We start from the raw sequence: 13,313 nt of genomic DNA, 5'->3' as shown, positions 1-13,313 counted from the left end.
TGGGGAGCGGGGAGGGGGGAGGGATTGCATTGGGAGTTATACCTGATGTAAATGACGAGTTGATGGGTGCTGACGAGTTGATGGGTGCAGCACAGCAACATGGCACAAGTATACATATGTAACAAACCTGCACGTTATGCACATGTACCCTAGAACTTAAAGTATAATAATAATAAAAAAAAATACTGTATTCATTCCTTCGTATTATATATTTTCAACACAGATGAAAAATAAGATTTGTTAATTTTTATTATTATAAAAGAGTCATACTCAAAGTGGAGACATACTCCCCATATCTTTAGTTTATAGAGAATGTTTTCTGAACATTCAGATAGTTATAATTTCTTTTGGGTTATTGAAGCTTGAAAATCCTGACCTTTTAAGTCTTTTCTTTCTTACATAATAGTTTGAAGTGTATGTATACTTATGTACTACTTTTTATGGGTTAAATATTTAGTATAAGAGTTTAACAAAATTCCTACTTCTAGTGGAGAATTGTCAGGTGGTTAATGTATAATGAACGTTTTAGCAAAATCATTCACCTTGCCAAGGGCAGATTTCTGCCTCATAATTTACTGTTTGTCTCTCTTCTGGGTTGAGGATTGTGGAGGTAAGCTTGTGTTTCTCCATGTTTGCTGTGGAGAGCTATGCATGTTAGCTGTGCCTTGGCATAGGCAGTCACGCCAGCATTTGAAAATTTTCCAGTTTATCCGTATAGTGCAGCTTCAGGACAGGCGTAACTTCACATTTTTTGCATCTTTTATTTATAGGGATTTAGAGATGAACCATATTTTAAAGAAGAACTTGTGGATGAACCATTTCTAGATCTGGGGAAGTCTTTCCATTCCCAACAAAAAGAGATAGAGCAAAGCAAGGAGACCTGGGAGATGCATGAATTTCTGACTCCTAGATTGCAGGAAATGGATGAAGAAAGAGAAATGCTTGTTGATGAAGAATATGAGTTATATCAAGATCCCTCTCAGTCCATGGAGTTGTATCCCTTGTCACACATTCAAGAGGCCACTCCTGTGCCCTCCGTGAAGGAACTTCACTTTGGTACACAGTGGTTGCATGATAATGAACCATCTGAATCTCAAGAGGCAAGATCCGGGAGGAATATCTATTCCCAGGAGGCACAGCCGTATGGCTATTGCCCTGAAAATGTGGTAAGAGATTAGAACAGATATCCACACCTCCCCTTCTGCTCTCCTCACCTGTCTGTGTCTCTGTCTAACTCATGTCGCTTCAATTTTGTTTGTTTTTAAATGAGCCTTTCCATAGGTCATCACTGTTTACAAGGTGTGTCATCCAGTGTCTAGCTATAAGTGTAAGCTCATCTTTTCTGTATTTCACATTTTCTCATGGGGGTCAATAAGCTGCAGTTGCCTTGCTGTTGTTGTAGGGTTTTTTTGCTTTGCTTTTTTAGTGATGTTTTTTCAATTTCTCATTTCAGAGGAGAGTTCTTTTAACATTTGTAATTAAAAAAAAAAAATTCCCTAGGGAAACACAGCTTGTATTTTTTACACAGTTTATTTATCAGGCAAAATCAAGGCCAATTCAGTACATACATATTGTTGTTTATATCTTGGTCACCCACTTTGTTCTCTGTGTTATGTATGATGCTAAAGCACTCAACTCTAGAAAATTATCTTTACACTTGAGATACTATTTATTTATAATTTGGTGGGAAAGCATTGTAATATATATATAATTTTCTTTCTTTTTTTTTTTTTTTTTTGAGACAGAGCCTCTCTCTGTCACCCAGGCTGCAATGCAGTGGCACATTCATGGCTCACTGCAGCCTCACCTCCCAGGCTCCATGAATCCTCTTACCTCGGCTTCCTGAGCTGCTGGGACCACAGGCATGCACCACCATGCCTGGCTAGTTTTTTTTTTCTTTCTTTCCTTTTTTTGTAGAGATGGAGTTTTGCCATGTTGCCCAGGCTGCTCTCGAACTCCTGGGGCCAAGCATCTCCCATCTCCCATCTCGGCCTCCCAAAGTTCTGGGATTACAGGCAGGAACCATTGTGCCCAGTGAAGAGCATTATATTTTAATAGATTTGCCTTTGCTATTATATTTTTATTTTTAATAAAATTATAGTAATAAACTTTATTTTTAATAAAATTATAGTCAGGCGGTCACTAATTGGAATCCTTCATTAAGGACTTTAAAATATATATATATATATTTTTAATTTCCTGCCCCAAATTAACTTTTAGGCAAATGGAAACAGACTTACTTATGGGGATGTTTTTAAAAAGACAGCTTAGTAATATGTTCAGATGCAGCGTGGTGCTCTCCTCTCTGAGGTTGGCACCTTTCCTGTTGTGACATGCAAAGTGTGGCTTCATGTGTTCTCTCAGTGGGCAGATAGAGGGTGTTTCTGCCCTTGCCTCCCTTAGACATTTCCTCACTTTGCCCCTCGTGCAAATGCTGGTGGCTTCCTCTCTTGGACAAGGTGCTGTGCTGGTTGTATTTATGTGACCCTGGAGGATTCACTATTATAGAGGACCCTGGGCAATGTACCAGAGAACAGATGTTTTTGGAATATGTGGATGATGCCTGGTTGCCTCTGGAAAGAGGTCACATGGAATCTGGTGTGCTCCATTGACGTTGGTACTTTCTATATTTGCCAGTGCCTCTCATATCTGTCAGTGCTTAACGCCAAACAGCATACATATTCAGTTATGTGAAGCAAATTGGAAAGATTACTGAATATTCATAAAAATTCCCTTGTTCTGTTTTCTTCTATTAAAAGATAATTTTCTATGTACCCAAATAAAAGGCAACCTGAAATACCAGTTCATATATAAACTTTGAAGGCTATAGATGAAATGGTCAAATGTATACTTACAATATTTACTTTATAAGTTTAGTTAAACAGTCAGTTTGAAAACCTGTAAGATGTTAATTTTTTTTTGCCTATTCTCATATTTAATTATATAATTTTATTTGAATTCTTCAGTGCATATTTAATGTCAATATCTACATTATCACTGGAATCACTTTTTGATCATTTAACACAGCTTTCCAAATATATCATCTTCATTTCTAACTAGGTTGTTTGAGATATAGCAATTTTTGAATCTGTACTGTCACTCAAAATTTTATTCTTATCTCAAGTGTCATTTGCATAACATTAAGTTTAAAAAAAATCCCTCTCATAAGTTTATATTGATGTTCTTCACAATATAACTGTTACTGGAAAGAGGTCCCAATCCAGATGCCAAGAGAGGGTTCCCAGACCTCGCACAAGAAAAAATTTGAGCGAATCCATAGAGTAAAGTGAAAGCAAGTTTATTAGAAAAGTAAAGGAATAGGCTGGGCGCGGTGGCTCAAGCCTGTAATCCCAGCACTTTGGGAGGCCGAGACGGGCGGATCACGAGGTCAGGAGATCGAGACCATCCTGGCTAACACGGTGAAACCCCGTCTCTATTAAGAAATACAAAAAAAAACTAGCCGGGCGAGGTGGCGGGCGCCTGTAGTCCCAGCTACTTGGGAGGCTGAGGCCAGAGAATGGCGTGAACCCGAGAGGCGGAGCTTGCAGTGAGCTGAGATCCGGCCACTGCACTCCAGCCTGGGCGACAGAGCGAGACTCCATCTCAAAAAAAAAAAAAAAAAAAGAAAAGTAAAGGAATAGAAGAATGGCTACTCCACAGATAGAGCAGCCCTGAGTGCTACTGGTTGCCCACTTTTGTAGTGATTTTTTGATTATATGCTAAATAAGGAGTGGATTATTCATGCCTCCCTTTTTAGACCATATCGGGTAACTTCCTGATGTTGCCATTGCAGTTGTAAACTGTCATGGCGCTGGTGGGAGTGTAGCAGTGAGGACGACCAGAGGTCACTCGTCACCATCTTGGTTTTGGTGGATTTTGACCAGCTTCTTTACTGCAACCTGTTTTATCAGCAAGGTCTTTATGACCTGTATCTTGTGCCAACATCCTGTCTCATCCTGTGACTTAGAATGCCTTAACCATCTGGGAAAGCAGCCCAGTAGGTCTCAGCCTCATTTTACCCAGTGCTGTTCAAGATGGAGTTGCTCTGGTTCAAGCGTCTCTGACATAACCACTTACTCTATTATCTGTTAAAGTGTTCTTTAAGAGGCTTATTTAAAACAATAGTCAGTGCTTATAATTCGAAGAATGAATAGCCTGATTACTAAATCTATGTTAAATTTTCTAACTTCCCTCCTTTTATTTCTCATTACTGATTCAGCAATAGCCATTCTCTTCCATAAAAAGTAAATTTTCTGTTTACGGAAATAAAAGGTAACCTGAAATATCAGTTTATTTTAATGTATATACTTTTAAGGCTATAAATGAAACAGTCTAATGTATATTTATAATATTTGCTCTGGAAGTTTACTTAACATTCATTTTTTTTTTTTTTTGAGACGGAGTCTCGCTCTGTCGCCCAGGCTGGAGTGCAGTGGCCGGATCTCAGCTCACTGCAAGCTCCGCCTCCCGGGTTTACGCCATTCTCCTGCCTCAGCCTCCCGAGTAGCTGGGACTACAGGCACCTGCCACCTCGCCCGGCTAGTTTTTTGTATTTTTTTTAGTAGAGACAGGGTTTCACCGTGTTAGCCAGGATGGTCTCGATCTCCTGACCTCGTGATCCGCCCGTCTCGGCCTCCCAAAGTGCTGGGATTACAGGCTTGAGCCACCGCGCCCGGCCAACATTCATATTTTAAAATCTATAAAAATGGTTGTTGTTGTTGTTGTTGTTTTTGTTATTTTATTTTTTTTTTTTGCCAATTCTCATGTAGGCTGTAAAGGTAACCTCTATAGGCTCCCAAACCGGCATTGAGTAAGACTATTTCAGCCCTAATGTTTCTTGCCTAAACAGTATTTTATTTTCTTTAAATCATTATATGTGCTTTCTTAGGGTATTGGCTCTTTTTCTCCCTTCCACAGTGATGAACACTTACACCCACTGATCAGGACGGGCTTGAATCTTTGTTTGCCCTCCTTGTATTGCTAATGGACTCTTGTGATAATTTATTTAATGATATTATCTAATATTATAAACTCTGAGATTTAAAAAACGCATTCAAATCTTACAAATATGGAATTCCCAATACTCTTCTAGAGGGTGCTCTCCCAAAGGATGAAGGAACATTATTATTTCTGTCTTGGTTGTAATATTCATTTGGGGCTGTAGATGTCAGCTGTATTTGTGGAGGGCAACTGGTACCTAACTACTTCGAACTTTATCTTTCTCTTCCACCCTCATACTTCATTTTAGCTGAAGAGTAAAAACACTAAAAGTCTGTAGATCTCTTTTTTGTTTTTTTTTTTAGTTATAGTAAAATACACGCAACACACAATTTACCATTTTAATCATTTTTAGGTGTATAGTTCAGTGGCATTAAGTACATGTACATTTTTGTGTAAACGTGGCCACCATGTCGCTACAGATCTTCTTATCATCCCACACTGAAACTCTACTCATTAAACAATAATTGATCTTTCTTCTCTCTCCCTATCCCCTGCCAACCAACCACTGTTTTATGTTCTGTCTCTAAGAATTTGACTATACTAAAGTAACTGAAAAAAGTGGAATGGTACAATAGTTTTCTTTTGTGTCTGGCTCTTTCATGTAGTGTAATGTCTTTAAGAGTCATCCATGTTGTAGAATATGTCAGAATTTCCTCCCTTTTTAAAGTTGAATATGCCAGGCATGGTGGCTCATGCCTGTAATCCCAGCACTTTGGGAGGCCAAGGTAGGTGGATGACTTGAGGTCATGAATTTGAAACCAGCCTGGCCAACATGGCAAAACCCCATCTCTACTAAAAATAGAAAAATTAGCCAGGGATGATGGCACACACCTGTGGTTCCAGCTACTCAGGAGGCTGAGCCAGGAAAATCGTTTCAACCTGGGAGGCAGGGATTGCATTGAACCGAGATTGTGCCACTGCACTCCAGCCTGGGCAACAGAGAGAGACTCCATCTCAAAAAAAAAAAAAAAAGTTGAATAAAATATTTCCTTATAGGCATATGTCGGGGAAAAAACTTTTCCTCTACCCTCTATGTTGTGCCTGGGAGAGTGCAAATTAAACTGACAGAAAGCATTAACGGGAGAAAAAAGGTTTATTTATATGCATATGAATGCAACAAAAGAAGCAGCAAGCTCACCAAGTGATTAAAGTTAAAGCTTACATACATAACTTATGGGGAAAGGGAGGATGGAGAAAAAGCTTCTATGAGAAGAGCAACTAGGTTTGTTTAGGAAAGACAAATGGATTTTTAGGAGAACAAATTGGAGATAACATTTTTGATTATGTTGATAATTTTGTTATGTTGATAATTTTTTAAATGCAGGTGCCATTGATCCTTCTCTTTGCTTGTTGCCATTCCTCAAGAGGGCATTTATATAGTAGGCTTACTCTCAGTCTTCCTGGGGGTCGACTCACCTCAAGAGGCAATGTTTGATGGCCTCATTTCCTAGAACTTGCTGCTTAGTCACATAAGGGAAACTCTGAGAGGGCTTTTTTCTGCATCTGTTAAATCTAAAATATCTTCAGTTTATAATAATCCTCGTACTGAAGCCAGATAGTTCCCTGACCTACTTGACACCTTGTGACAGAGGTGCCCCATTTACTCAGCTCACCGCTCTCCTCGAGGGAGGGAGTGTGTGAGCAAACAAGGTGAGAACTAGAGTACATGCATGCTGGAACCAGCTGACTGCTTTGGTGTGGGCAAGGGTAAACTCCACTCACTCAGACCTGCAGCGTTCACCCCCTGTGGGAGGGGAGCGCTCAGGTGAGCGGGTGCAGGAGCCAGGGCAAGCGCTTTTGGGCACTGGCAGGAGCAAATTCTATGCAGGCCCAGTGGCAGCATCTAGGGGAGGTGCCTGTGACCTCCAAAGCCCCAAAGGGCATGTTACAGTGCTCTTTTAGCTCTGCCATCTGCAGGTGGCTTAAGTGTTAACAGTTCAGTTGGCCCTTGGCCTTTTCACGTGAGGCAACTGCCCTCTCCCAGTGAGGGCAAAGGGCCAGTGTAACAGCCTTTTGTATCACACTTGTGGCTCCTGAGTTCTTTCTGGTATCCAGGAAAAATGAGGCTGCACGAACGAATTGAAGGATGGTAAATGTGGGGATTTTATTGCCAATAAAGTGGCTCTCAGTGGGAAGGGGAGCTGCAAAGGAGATGGAGAGGTGGGTAGGTAATCTTCCCCAGAAGTCCAGCCGTCTCTGGCTGGATTCTTCTCCAAAGTTACACTGTCAGACTGTCCCTCTAAAGTCAAGCCGCTTCTCTCTGATGTCTAGCTGTAGTCCCTGACATCCAGCTGCTTCTCCTCTATGCCAGCTGAATCTAGGGTCTTTATAGGCACAGGATGGGACGGGGTGAGGGCATGGGTGGTTTAGGAAAAGGTAACATTTGAGCAGGAAAACAAGGATAGAAGTTCTCACTTTGGGCCATGGTTTTAGGCTTGAGGGTGGGGTTTTGTCAGGGACCTGCCCTTAAATTTCTCTGCCTCCTGTCACTATCAACACCAACTCTGAGGTTCCTGTAGGTCCCCACCATATATACCATATTTTGTTTTTCCATTCATCTGTTGATGGATATTTAGGTTGTTTCTACCTTTGGCCATTGCGAATAATGCTGTTATGAACATTGGGATATAAATATCTGTTGAAATCCCTGCTTTCAGTTCTTTTTAGTATATACTCAGCAGTGGAATTGCTGGATCATATGCTAATGCTATATTTAATTTTTGGGGAGCTATACTGTTTTCTACAGCAAGCAGCTGCTCCAGTTTATATTTCCATTAGCAAAGCACGAGGTTTCAAATTTCTCCACAGTCTCTCCAACACTTGTTTGCTGGCTTTGTGTTTGTTTCTTAGGAGTATAAAGTGCTATTTTATATTTTGTTTTGCATTACCCTAACAATTAGTGATATTGAGCATCCTTTCATGTGCTTATTTGGCCATCTTTATGTATTCCTTTGGAGAAATGTCTGTTCAAGTCCTTTGTCCATTTTTTAAAGATTTGTTGTTTTTTTTGTTTTTGTTTTTTGCCTGAGGGTTATTTACCTAAGAATAATTCTATGTTCTTATTTTCTTCTCTTTTTAGAAAAAAAAATCTTCTCTATTAAAAACAAAACAAAAACAAACAAAAAACAGAAAAAAGAAATTCATGTTTATTTAATTTATTTTTTATTTTTTTTGAGATGGAGTTTCGCTCTTGTTGCCCAGGCTGGAGTGCAGTGGTGCAATCTTGGCTCACCACAACCTCTGCCTCCCAGGTTCAAGCGATTCTCCTGCCTCAGCCTCGCAAGTAGGTGGGATTACAGGCATGCGCCACCATGCCTGGATAATTATATATATATATATAATCATATATATAAAATATGTATATAATCATATATATATTTATATATATATATATTTATATATATATATATATTTTTTTTTTTTTTTTTTTTGAGATGGAATCGCACTCTGTCACCCAGGCTGGAGTGCAGTGGTGTGATCTCAGCTCACTGCAACCTCCATCTCCGGGGTCCAAGCAATTCTTCTACCTCAGCCTTCCAAGTAGCTGGGATTATAGATACCCATCACCACGCCCAGCTAGTTTTTGCATTTTTTGGTAGAGATGAGGTTTCACCACATTGGCCAGGCTGGTCTCGGACTCCCAACCTCAGGTGATCCACCTGCCTCGGCCTCCCAAAGTGTGGGGATTACAGGCTTGAGCCACTGCTCCCAGCCAGAAATTCAGGTTTATAAAGATCTCACCTATCATACCCAATGTATTAAAATCCCAGATTTGGATATCAGTTTTCTTCTTCATTTACTACTAACAGAATTACCATTAACTGTTTAAAAAGTCCAAGTGGCCCCAAATTATAACCTTCTTCTTTTTAACTGTGCAGTTCCTTCCAACTCCTCACTCTTTTCTGTAAGAAGTTCTTGCTTATTTTATTCTAGGCATCTATGTAGTCAGATCCCCTTTCTTACCCCTATTTAATATTTGAGTCGAGTCCTGTGTTCCTTAGGCTCCATTAGGTATCTGATATAGTTACATACTTACCTGAGGTGAGCAAAAATCACCTGGTGGCCATCAAGCAGACCATCTGGAGGCAAACTCCTTAGCTGAGGAATTTAGATGTATAATGAAGAGAGCAAAGATCACCTGGTGGTCATCAAGCAGGCCATCCAGAGGCAAAACTCCTTATCTGAGGAATTTAGAAGCAATTAGACTTCCCTGTTATCTAAAGCCAGCATCTGGTTACCAGGTTGCTTTCCCAGAAATGTATAAGTAGCTAGAATTTCTATATATCTCCTGAATGCATGCATATCAAAACTCATTGTGCAGCCTTTGCGGACATCAAGGCACCAACATGTCTACAAATGTAATCATCTATCATGACCTGCAAAACTAATAGGGTCCAAATTACCCTTAAGTTCCTGCTTTAAGGTCTACAAATACCCCTAAGGAAAATCCACGGAGGCCCACTCAGTCCTCTCTTGCTGAAGCGCCCCACTACAACGTTCTTTCTGTCTAAGAAAACTTGACTTTTTAAGCCTGTGCTGTTGTCAGTAAATTCTCTTTACTACCTGCGTGCCAATCACTTTCTGTTGCTGGGGCTCTGCCACCTTGCCCAGCATTACCAAATTCATATTCTACTTTGGAAAGCTGGAAGTATTTTGTATACCGGCTTATGAATGATCCTTCTCTTATCATTGAAGTCTGACCACTTTACAGAAAAAGTAGACCATCTTGTTTTCGAAATTCTAGCAATAAAGAATAGTGTAGTGTTAGTCACCTTAAATGAATTATGGTACATCCCTAAGGTGGCTATAAAATAGTCATTTAAATTTGTACTGATAAAATTTCTTATTTTTATTATTTATTTATTTATAGAGACAGGGTCTCACTCTTTTGCCCAGGCTGGAGTGTCATGATCACAGCTCACTCCAGCCTCAGCCTCCCAGGCTCAGGCTGTTCTCCCGTCTCAGCCTCCTGAGTAGCTGGGACTGCAGGCACACACTGCCATGCCTGGCTAATTTTTGTAATGTTTTTGTAGAGATGGGGTTTCACCATGTTGACCAGCTTGTCTCAATCTCCTGGCTTCAAGTGATCTACCCATTTAGGCCTCCCAAAGTGCTGGGATTACAGGCATGAGCCACTGCACCTGGCCATAAAATTTTTTAAAATATAAAAAGATACTTAAAGTGAAAATATGATGTTTTCTATCTTAGTCTGTTTGGCCTGCTATAACAAGATACCATTAACTGGGTAGCTTATAAACAAACAAACTTATTTCTCACAGTTATGAAGGCTGGGAAGTCCAAGATGAAGATGTCCACACATTTGGTGATGTTAGAGGCAGGAGGCGGACAAAGGCCTAGGCAGATAGGGAAGGGTCCCTGGAGAACCTCTGACCCCGCCCACAAGTGTTTACACCAGATGTTTTGTACAGATAAGGGAACTTGCACAGGGAGTTTGCCTAGGCATGCCCACAGCAGGCTGGAGACCCAAGCACTCCACCCATGAATGGGGTGAAGCCACCAGGAATTTGTGTCTTATGCAGGGGAGGAGCCTGGCCTCTTCAGCTGGTGTGTGGTAGCCCAGGTATTCAATCTGGGATGTGAAAACCTGCTTGCAGGACCCCCTCTCTTTGCTGAGAGCTTTCTTTTTGCTTAAAAATTCCACCCTTCTCACTCTTCAGTGTGTCCGTGTGCCTAATTCTTCCTGATCGTGAGACAAGAACCCAGATTAGCTGAGTTAAGGAGCAAAAAATTCTGCATCAGTGAGGGCCCCCTTTCTGGTTCATAAATGTCATCCTTTAGCTGTGTCCTCACAGGGTGGAAGAGTGGAATAAGCTCCTTTGGGCCCATTATTTATTTATTTATTTATTTATTTATTTATTTTTGAGACAGTGTCTCTCTCTCTCTCTCTCTCTGTCACTCAGGTGGAGTGCAATGGCCTGTTCTGAGCTCACCGCAACTTCTGCCTCCCAGATTCAAGCAATTCTCCTCAGCCTCCTAGGTAGCTGGGATTACAGCCGTGCACCACCATGCCTGGCTAATTTTTGTATTTTTAGTAGAGACAGGGTTTCCCCATATTGGCTGGGCTGGTCTTGAATGCCTGGTTCAAGTGATCCACCTGCCTTGGTCTCCCAAAGTGTTGGGATTACAGGTGTGAGCCACCGCGCCTGGCCCCTTGGGCCTATTTTATAAAGGCACTACCAATCCCATTCATCAGGGCTCTGCCCTCATAACCCTATCACCCCGCAAAAGTCCCCACCTCTAAATATCTTCACCTTGGGGGTTAGGATTTTAACACATGAATTTGCGGGGTCAGGGGGAACATAAATATTTTGGCATTCTGGAAGATTGTGACTTTGGAAAACCATAAAAGACATGTATATAAAAGCAAGATGGGAGGAAAATGCAGTTAAGTTATCAAGAACACTTACCTGTAGGTTTTAGGTTTGGGTAGCTAGGTATTCACCAGGCAGATAAGAGTGCTAACAAATGCTTAGAGATATGAAAATTTATCACATATTTTGGAGTCAGCAAGGAAGCTATTTATCTGTAGATATCAGTGCAACACAATCCAGGAGGCTGTATATCTGCAATTGACCTTGCTTGACCTGATAGATCTTTTATTCCTCTACCTTGGTATATGTTTATTTAAATCCACTTATTAAGGCTTATAAAGCAGTTTTTTTGGTTAAAAATCTAGGACTGAATAAACAGATTTTGCTAGCCTATACTCTTGCAGATATTGTTACCAGAATTTGTTACTGCTTACCACAGTATAAACCATTACTTGAGAATGCCTGTTTGCAAGGCCAGTTTTCCACTATCATTATTACTTGGCTTGAACAACTGTACAGTAATACATTTTTTTTCATAAAGTACTAATGCATTTCTATTTTTCTTCCTCTCAAGATGAAAGAAAATTTTGTCATGGAGTCCCTACCATCTGTACCATCAACTGAAGGAAACAGTCAACAATGCAGATTTGATGACCTGGAAAATCTTAATTCATTAGCAAAAAGTAGTCTGGATTTAGGTTTGTGGCTTTTGTTTCTCATAAACACAAATTACATTATTCTGCAAGCTTTCATTTTTGTGTTTGTATACATGAATTTTACATGTATTTTTATTCATTATGATGTTTTGAGTTTACATCTGCTTATTAATTAATCTGCTTCAGAATATCTGAAAGAATAAACAAGCCTCAGATTTCAACTTAGAATTTTCAGATTCTCTTTTCTGAGAGGGCTACATTTTCTCTGCCTCATGTTGCATTTTACTAGCAGTATGGATTGAAACTCAGACTAGAACCTTACGCCAAATCTGAAATAAGTTTCTACTAATATGTATTAAAATCTCTGATGCTCTTAAGTAATATTGCTAGCTCATTTAATGGGACTGTTAAATATTAATAAAGAGAGGCATATTTTAAACATTTATGAAACATTTTTATAGCCATATATTACAGTCAATTTTAGTACATTAATAACTTAGTTTCCATTAAAGAATTCTAAAAGTATAGTGCCTCGCCCTGCTGCCCCTCAATATCGATTCTTATATATGTTTGAAAACTTGACTTTAAAAAAGAATTTTTCTTCATCTAACACTAAAATATCGAATGTCATTATAAAATTGACATCCCTAGGGGGATTGTTAAATGCTTTCATAGCACTGGGATTTATAGAGCCATTGTTGAGGATTTATGCTGTCCTTCACTTGTTATGACTACTTATAAGTCTTTCTCTGTGTTGTATAGTAATATGTTGTAAGGGTAGAGAGGGCTATAGAAAGTGATGTAACAGTTTTATACGAGATTAGGATTCTATTAAGTAAATTCTAAAAAATTGAATACTTAAGGGTAAAAATTGCAGGCATCTCTGAGATGATAACATACAGTTTCCTGTGGGTCAAAACAGAGCACGGAAAAAAAAAGAAGACAGAGTATGACTACTTAATTTTAAATATCTAAGATTAGATGAATCTATCCAAGTTTTCGAGATCATGACTAGGAGAAAAATGGGACTTACCAGAATAAAACTCTCCAGGTATATTGCTTTCTAAAATTCACCACATTTCTTGCAGTTCTCTATTAAATAGTTGGAGAAGATTTATAGCACATATGTTTCAATAAATGAATAAATAGAACATATCTGTTTCATTACTATTAATACTAAAGCAAACTTAGCACCATTTTGGACCAGATGAGTCTTTCAGTGAGGGTGGGGTACCCTGTGCATTGTAGGATGCTTAGCAGCGTCCCTGTCCTCTAACCCTAGATGCCAGTGGCACACCCTCTCCCAGTCATGATGAAAATGAAA

The 13,313-nt window shown here is 39.7% G+C and overlaps 1 protein-coding gene across 15 annotated transcripts in view; it reads left to right on the top strand.

Moving 5' to 3' along the window:
• The window catches only part of PATJ (PATJ crumbs cell polarity complex component), a 426,407-nt gene that overhangs the window by 126,270 nt on the left and 286,824 nt on the right, over positions 1-13,313 (top strand). For 12 of the 15 annotated variants that reach the window (XR_012419419.1, XM_045369982.2, XM_045369962.2 and 9 more), the window contains 2 exons: positions 771-1,166; positions 11,908-12,031. Coding sequence is in view for 14 of the 15 variants with exons in the window: in XM_045369982.2 (XP_045225917.2) it covers positions 771-1,166; positions 11,908-12,031 (520 nt within the window). In the remaining variant the exon portion in view is untranslated. Of the gene's footprint in view, positions 1-770; positions 1,167-7,021; positions 7,091-8,265; positions 8,285-11,907; positions 12,032-13,313 lie in introns of those variants that run through there. The other 3 variants (XM_074005402.1, XM_074005397.1, XM_074005401.1) reach the window with 2 other exon arrangements.

Source organism: Macaca fascicularis, chromosome 1 (assembly GCF_037993035.2).
Source record: "Macaca fascicularis isolate 582-1 chromosome 1, T2T-MFA8v1.1".
In the NCBI taxonomy this organism is placed as follows: domain Eukaryota; kingdom Metazoa; phylum Chordata; class Mammalia; order Primates; family Cercopithecidae; genus Macaca; species Macaca fascicularis.
The sequence above is the reverse complement of the archived record's forward strand: the minus strand, read 5'-3'. Positions and strand labels throughout refer to the sequence as shown.